Genomic DNA, 8,071 nt, shown 5'->3' with positions numbered 1-8,071 from the left:
TACTTTTTTTTTCTACACCACGACTCCAGCAAAGATGTTTTATATCAGCACATTTTACACTACAGATGACTTTGGACATTGTAAACAGCATGTCCTGAAAACACTGCTGTTCTCACTTCTCCTTCCACTTTAAGCAAGACTAGTTTCCATGACAGCAGTCCAAACTCAGATAATAGTCATTAAATATTCTATTTATTTTCCTATGATTAACTTACACATGGCATTAATGTGTGTTTGATGTCTGTTGATTATATTTATGTCTGTTTTTGATTGCAATTTCAGTCCACCGATTTAACAAAACAATTCTATATTTGTTTGTCATCTTTTTTTTTGTGGAGGTACATAAAGTCCTACTGAAAAGTTGTTAAATGTATACATTTATTGATAAACATTGGAAGCATTAACAATGGTTCAGTGGTGTTCAAATCAAGTCTGACTGGACAGAAGTTCACAAGAATTTGAATGTAGTTCTCATCCTAGTTCTTGTCTTTGACCTCAGTAAACTCTTTCATGGTGGCCTTCTGGGGCTCAATCTCTATTGTAAATCTTGTTGAACAAAACACTTTAATTGTGTAAGTTACAATTATATTGCAGAGAAAAAAGCTTCATCATTTCAGGCTTTGGCAATAAATGGTGTTTCATATATAAAAGAAATGCATAGCACACATTTTAAAACAGAAATGTAAAATCAAAAGAAAATGAATCATAAACAGTGACTGCAAAACAAAACTGGAGGATCACTGAAGAAAAATCAACAAGCTAAACAGAGATCAGTTCAGTTTAGAGGTGATGCTCTCTGGTGTCATAATTATTGTTCAATCCCTGCTCAGTCTGGACACGTGGGGTTGTCACCATTTCATTTCCTGCAGCTACAGCAGGTGACAAAGACAAGATACAAAATGTATCAGCTGTTAACACATAAAGTTTTCAGACAGAAAAAGATATTAATCATCAGTGTATTGATTGACCGGTAAATGATTCAGCATTACCTGCAGCCTTTTGTCGATATAACGACACTATTAGTAGGGTGCAGACGAAGAACAGACAGAACATCCCTCGGAACACACTGATCACTCTGAACCAAAGGTGGAGGGAGGAGGAGTCAGAGGGTGGAGTAGAGGAAAGGGGCACAGTTGCTATGTTGAGTTTCATTGTAAAAGTGGGTGGGCCTCTGGTAATAGCACCTGGGGCTGTTGTAATGGTGGCTGGGGTTTTGTTGGAGGTTGGTTGGTCTGTGGCATTGGTAGAAGTGATGGACCTGGTGCGGTTGGAGTTGTTGGCTGTGGTGATAGTGTTGGTTGGAGGGGATCTGGTGGAGGTGTTCATGGTAGTGGTGGTTGGGGCTTTGGTGGAGGTGGTGATGGTAGTGGTGGGTGGGGCTCTGGTGATGGTGGTAGTGGGTGTAACTGTAGAGATATGCAAACCACTGGTGGGGTTGGTGGTAGTAGACAGTGTTGTAGGTTTACCTGCGGAGAGAATCTGACCTGTTCAGGTGATTATAGCTTCTTTTCCACTAGTACCTACTCATCCTCACTCAACTCTTCTCTACCCAGCTGCCATCGTTTTCCATTACAACTGAGTATCACCTAAAGTGTGTGATATCGATACAGCAACAAGGCTATGATGACATTTGTATGCGACACAGACACAAAACTAACAAATGCGCGATCAGATACCTGCTGCTTGGTCAATGGCTTCTTTCAGACTCAGGTGGCATGTAGTCTGTTGACCTCACAGACTACATGTGACTCAGGACACTTGGAGCCAAGCAGGGACTAAAAAAACCCCACAGGGTACCACAAACTAAAACCCTAAAATTTGAGTTGAGCAAGTCGAGCAGAACTGAGTAGGTGCTAGTGGAAAAGGGCAATTATTAGTTTAAAAAAAGGAGTGAAGCTCCTCACCAGTGACAGTGATCCAGCTGGATGGAGACTCTCCATGACCGCTGATGTCACACTTGTAGAGGCCTTCATCAGACCTGGAAACATGCTGGATGGTCATGTGACCTGTAGGCTGCTTCCTGATGAGGGAGCCATCTTTATAGAAAGCAGCTGGGAGGTTGGAGGGAGTGGTCTTTGTTTTACAGAGCAGAGTGACGTCATCTCCCTCCATCACAGGGAGGACAGGACTCTGCAGGATCACTGATCCACCTCAACACAGAGACAAACTACAGCATTTCATCCATTTACACACAGCTTCATCAACACTAACTCCACACACTCAGCTTACCAGTGACTGTCAGGTTAACCATGTTACTGATGGGACCCTCTCTGGACTCACACCAGTAAACTCCACTGTGCCATGGAAAGATATAGCTGATTTTGCAGGAATTCCCAGTAGATTTCCCCCACTTAACTCCACACTGGGTCCTGATTTCTTTGCTTGTGTTTCTCCTCAGAGTCCATCCAGCAGAGCTGTCGTCTTCTTCACAGCTCAGAGACACAAAGTCTCCTTCAGACATTTGAGAGCTGCTGGGACTCACAGTCAAACGAGCTGTGAGAGCTTAAATAAAATATTTAGTCACATTCTTTTCCTCTACTTGTTAATGAAAACTAGACCAGCAAGATGTCTGCAAGAACTGCATGATCATCTACAAATGAAATGCTTTCTACGTCCTCCTTAGTCATCACTCCTTAAGAAAGAAGTTACTTATAATTATTACTTACAGTCTTCAGGATTTCAAAAATATAACATTTGATAAAAGATGCTGACAGACCTTGGTTTGTTGTGCAGCCCAGCAGTGAGAGCAAAACTAAAAGAGAAATGAACTTTAATAACTGTGATCATCTCTCAGAATTCAGACACCAACACACATCCAGCTGGTCAGACTCACCCAGCAGCATCTGTACAGATGTTCCCTCCATCCTGCAGCTGACTGAAATGAGATCAGCAGCAGTTTGACAGAAATTAAAATAGTCCTACTTCCTCTTTCTGTATGTGTCAGAGGGTCAGTGTGCTTTTCTCTGTATTGGCTACCAGGCAACACTTTTTTCTTAAAAGTGCTCATGCACATTAAAGCATGTTCAGTGGTAAATAGACTGGTTCTTATACAACACTACTTTACCTGAGTCCTCAAAGTACTTTGCACAACTTGTCTCATTCACCCAAGCACTTTTTTCTTAGTACTTCCCATCTAACGTTCACACTCCTCTGGATATATCATTGTAACACAAATATTAAATTACATCATTTAACAGCTTCATAAACTTTCGTTCTGTCAGTTACACTTTTTGTTTCATATTTAACAATATCTTTTGTATTATTTTCTTAAACTAGTTTTTTGATTTTTTTTAAAGAAATTCTGAAACGTGGGTCTCTTAGACTTAAATCTGAATCTAGAAGTCAGTTGAGTTAAAGTTAAACTGAAACTGGACTTAGGAGAGTGAAGTGAAGCTAAATAACTCTGACTGCACTGTCATTGGGTTTTTGCCTCTGCTGGAAGCGACATCATATCCAGAAAAACAGGACTCCTCTTTATAATTTGATCTGTGTGTGAATTCCTTCAACAGCAGCAAGAACAAACAATTTTATATGTATATATGTATATGTATATATATATATATATATGTATATATATATATATATATATATATATATATATATATATATATATATATATATATATATATATATATATATATATATATATGTGTGTGTGTATATATATATATATGTGTGTGTGTATATATATATATATGTGTGTGTGTATATATATACACACACACACACACACACACACACATATATATAAAAAAAAAAACACCCAGCACGCCCCTACGGGCGGTTTATCCTTCAAGCTCGGGTCCTCTACCAGAGGCCTGGGAGCTTGAGGGTCCCTCGCAGTATCTTAGCTGTTCCCAGGACTGCACTCTTCTGGACAGAGATCTCCGATGTTGTTCCCGGGATCTGCTGGAGCCACTCGCCTAGCTTGGGAGTCACCGCACCTAGTGCTCCGATTACCACGGGACCACCGTTACCTTCACCCTCCACATCCTCTCGAGCTCTTCTCTGAGCCCTTGGTATTTCTCCAGCTTCTCGTGTTCCTTCTTCCTGATATTGCTGTCATTCGGACAGCAATATCCGAATGACAACAATATCAGCAATATATATATATATACATATATATATATATATATATATATATATATATATATATATATATATATATATATATATATATATATATATATATATATATATATATGTGAGTGTGAATGGTTCCTTGCCCTAGGGTGTCCCAAGCTGGTCGTATAAACTCTTCAGGAGTCTCCTGCATCATCCACTAGGACTTTCTACTCATACTGTTGGAGACTGTTTGCCTCACACCTGTTTCACACCTGCAAGCCCAGGAGAACACAGAGAGGTTGGAGAGGTCAACAAAGGGAATGTTTTTGTACTGTTTTATCTTTGGTGTTGTTGCTGCTATTTTTCTTGTCAAACCCCAAACTCAGGGTGCAGGGGACTGAACCACTCTGACCGCTCTGGGTGAAGTTTAAGAGACAGCTGAACTGTGAGTCTGTGCTGAATTTCTTTATGCTTTTGTGTTGAATGACAGACAAGCATCAAGCTGCAAAAGCTAAAGACATTTTAAAGTGGTACTCAACAGAATCAGACAGTCAACAATTTGTGGGAGCATCTGTTCCAGGCTTTCTGGAAGTCTATTAACCAATGTCCAAAGAAGTTTTCTTTGAGCATTGGCTACTTTTTCACTCTTTGTAGCTGACTATTTTCAGAGGAACATTTGTTGTTTGTTAAAGCACTGACCTATGAATCAATTGAGCATTAAAAAGGCACATAACTCCCCAGAAAAAACAAAAAACAAAAAACAGGAGACCTGAACTTTCTTGGCCTTCTGACAATTTTTGTCCATGCATAGGCATGACAGCACACCCAGCATGGGCATATTACTGGTGTCTATTGGGAGCAGGCAGGAGTAAAGCAGGAGAGCTTTACAGAACTGTAGTTATGCAAGTGACCACATGGAGACACTCTTGTAGTATGTTTAAATGTAAAAACATGTTTGTAGCATTTAGTGTGAGGAAGAAGACAACAGCTTGCTTCTAAAGATGTTGTTGATTAGAAATTTACTCATCACCTACCTGATTACTGATACAGCATAATCAATACTTATTGTGAATTTTTAAACTTTTCTTAATTGTAACTAAACTGTTTGAAATGCTCCTTTTCACAGTTAATATGGTTGCAAACTGGGTCAGCATAAACTGGGTCAACTGACCAAAACATTCTTCCTGTAACTTTTGAGTGACGACTCACAAAGTTGACTTCATGTTTAATCTGATGTTGTCATGTGAAAATGACTTAATGCTGACACATGTTAGAAAGAAATCTGGATCTCTTGCATTGAATTAATGTATTAATTGGTAATTTGCAAAATATAAACTGTATTTAGATGGTGGTAAAAATATCAAATTAATGTTTAGAAGTTGTGTTGAATTCTAGGAAAAAACAGCTTTGAAAATGAAAGATATTAATGTGCAGATTTAGGTCCACTATATATTGCTTAAATTAAAATGTATATATATATATATATATATACCAAAAATGTAATTAAAGGAAAATCCTTGATTTATAAAACTGGTTTTACTTACTTGAATGAATAGACTCTCAGTAAATATAAGATTCATCTGCTAAGAGAGACTTAAAGTCACTTAAAAAATATGTTTCCATGTTCTTTGTTTGGATGGGTCTTATTAATTTGATATGATAGCATGTGTGGCCATAACTTTCCATTAAAAAATAAAATAAAAATGTGCATGTATTTGAATTTTAAAACTACATTTTGAAACACTTCAATGATAAGCTATTAAAACCAGATTTACACACTGAGACACACACTAGTGCTGTGCCATACTTCAAATTCTGATATAGATTTGACACCAAGTAAATATGGGGCCAGTATTTCCAATACTGATAGTGATGCTTTTAACATATAGAGGCAGCTTATACAGCGGAGAGCAGTGTGTGATTCATGAGCTGTACTGTTATGTGAAAGTTGAGAAGCCACAGCAGGTGGACACAGAAGAGAGAAAGGAGGCTAAATTAGAGTACTCTCAAGGACTCATTTAAATTCTGTGCGTCATCAAAATGAAAGTGAAAGTTTCCACGTGTCCAAGAGACATTTGTGTCCCTGATGATAAGGAAAAATGTCTGGAACAGTGGGAGCCCTAATCATATTATTTTACAGTATTGCAGAGGTATCACAATCTGGTGAGTGTTTATATCTACATTCTGTTACTACTTGACGTGGCACATATATTCCACCCATCATTTTCTTAACTGTGTGTCCAGCTCAGTGTCTCAGGAGGACTGATTCACTGAGTCAGAGGCGAGCTGCAGTCTGTGTTACTGTCAGTGCTGTGATAGACCCAATGTAAATTGTGTTTGTTTTTCCTTTTAAAAGAATCAGAATATTGATGTGAGTTAAGTGTGTCAGCTATTTCTGTGGCAAATTCCTCTTCGGGTTGTAACACACAGGCTAAAGATGAAAGATGCTTTATTGTCATTTCTACATGTAAAATGTGCTGAGAAGAAAAACAGCCCTCTGTGCTGGTTGTATTTAGATGGTGGAAAGATAATGAAAGAGTGAAAGATAATAGATAAGATAATATCTATTAAGATAATAATACCAGTGAAATAAAACAGTTAGCAGATGAAAGAAATAAGCTAATAAAATTAATCTAAAAATTGGTAAATTTCACTGATTTTAAATAGCAATAGCATTTAGGGTAGTGTTTGCAATACAGTAATGTCTAGTTTGAAGGAAGGTTTTGTACTGTAGAGCTGAAGCGTCTCACAGCACCCAGAAACAATCCATTATGCAGTGCAGCCTGTGCAAGTTTGCTGGGCGTGTACACTTCTCATTATGCTGAATGCTTATGTAGATGTCACTGCTGGTGGGGAACCTGATGACCGATGATGCTTTGGACCAGTTTAAGAGACAGTTTAAGTTGATTTTGCCACTGGGGATTCTGTCATCAGGACATCTGTAAAAAATGTCCACTTGGAGCTGGTCTCATTCTCTCTATGTCCCAGTGTCTTTCTGTGTCTCTGTTTGTAATAGAAGTGCAAAAGTCTGTTCCACTGATAACAAATTCAGAAAGTCATTAAACCAGCTCTCTATATTGAAATCCTCTACATTACTTGCTCTCAGCTTGGCTGATGGTAATACCATCGTCCTGGGTTTTGACCCCATGTTTTGAATTTGTTGCTCTTGTTCTTAGTTCACTGAGTTTTGTTTCCTTTCATGTCCAGTTTGTCTTAGTCTTGTTTCTGTGTGTCTTCTCCAGCATCTCCTTTGTTAGTTTTCTGTGCCTCACTGTGAAGTCTGTCTCTCCATGTTTATTCGCCTGTTTTCCCAATCGTGTCTCGGTGTGGTTTCTCTCACCCTCTCTGTCCCGTGCCCTCTCATCCTTGTTTCTCTGTCTTCCTAGTCTTGTCTCTGTCTTCTCCCTCTGTTCCCTGTATTTAGTCAGTCTGCGTCTCAGTGTGAGTTTTTCGTGTTTCCTGTTTTATTCAGACAGTCTCTTGTCCTGTGTGCATCTTGTTCAGTTTTGCTTTCCCTGGCTCGTCAGTTAGATTATGTCCAGCCGTGTTTCCCAGGTGTTTCCTCTCTGCCCTGATTCCCTGTGGTGTATATATTGTCTGTGTCTCATGTCCATTGTCATGATCTCCCTCCCTCCCTGGCTGGTGTTACCTGTTAGTCTAGACTTCTAGTGTATATGTAGTTTTAGCTTTATAATCTGTAATTCCTGTGATAACGCTGTGGTTTTTTTGTTCAGTTCTGTCTCTGAGAGTCCTGCATTTGTGGTCCTGCCTGCCTCACACAGTGTTATGACCCTGTGCACAGGTTTTGGTTGGAATATGGTCATTTGGGTAATCTGATAATCGTTTCTAGGGTTTCCACAATGAAACACAACCATAACATTATAATAATTACAAGAAAAACTTAATTTTTTAGAAATTTTTCACACAGTTAAAAAGTGTTTCACAGTTTGAAGTTACAGACACTTTTTTAACACGTAGTCTTCCATTCGTTCCAAACATAAACACT

General features: G+C 38.7%; 1 protein-coding gene across 1 annotated transcript; it reads right to left on the bottom strand.

Annotated features, from left to right (window-relative positions):
- Positions 1–211: 211 nt before the first annotated feature.
- LOC120433641 (mucin-2-like) lies at positions 212–1,959 on the bottom strand. The gene is made up of 3 exons (XM_039600237.1): positions 1,905–1,959; positions 990–1,466; positions 212–869 (listed from the first exon to the last, which is right to left on the bottom strand). Exons 2-3 carry the CDS (start codon positions 1,324–1,326, stop codon positions 781–783), a joined length of 426 nt encoding a protein of 141 aa, XP_039456171.1. The 5' UTR covers positions 1,327–1,466; positions 1,905–1,959; the 3' UTR covers positions 212–780.
- Between the last annotated feature and the right edge of the window lie 6,112 nt (positions 1,960–8,071).

Source organism: Oreochromis aureus, linkage group 3 (genome assembly GCF_013358895.1).
Source record: "Oreochromis aureus strain Israel breed Guangdong linkage group 3, ZZ_aureus, whole genome shotgun sequence".
In the NCBI taxonomy this organism is placed as follows: Eukaryota; Metazoa; Chordata; class Actinopteri; order Cichliformes; family Cichlidae; genus Oreochromis; species Oreochromis aureus.
Note: the sequence above shows the minus strand (reverse complement) of the source record. Positions and strands in the feature narration are given on the sequence as shown.

Coding starts and splice junctions, on each gene's coding strand:
- LOC120433641 (XM_039600237.1), bottom strand. CDS start 1,326: ATGAACACCTCCACCAGATCCCCTCCAACCAACACTATCACCACAGCC. Junction 870..989: donor ATATCGACAAAAGGCTGCAG/GTAATGCTGAAT, acceptor CACCTGCTGTAG/CTGCAGGAAATGAAATGGTG.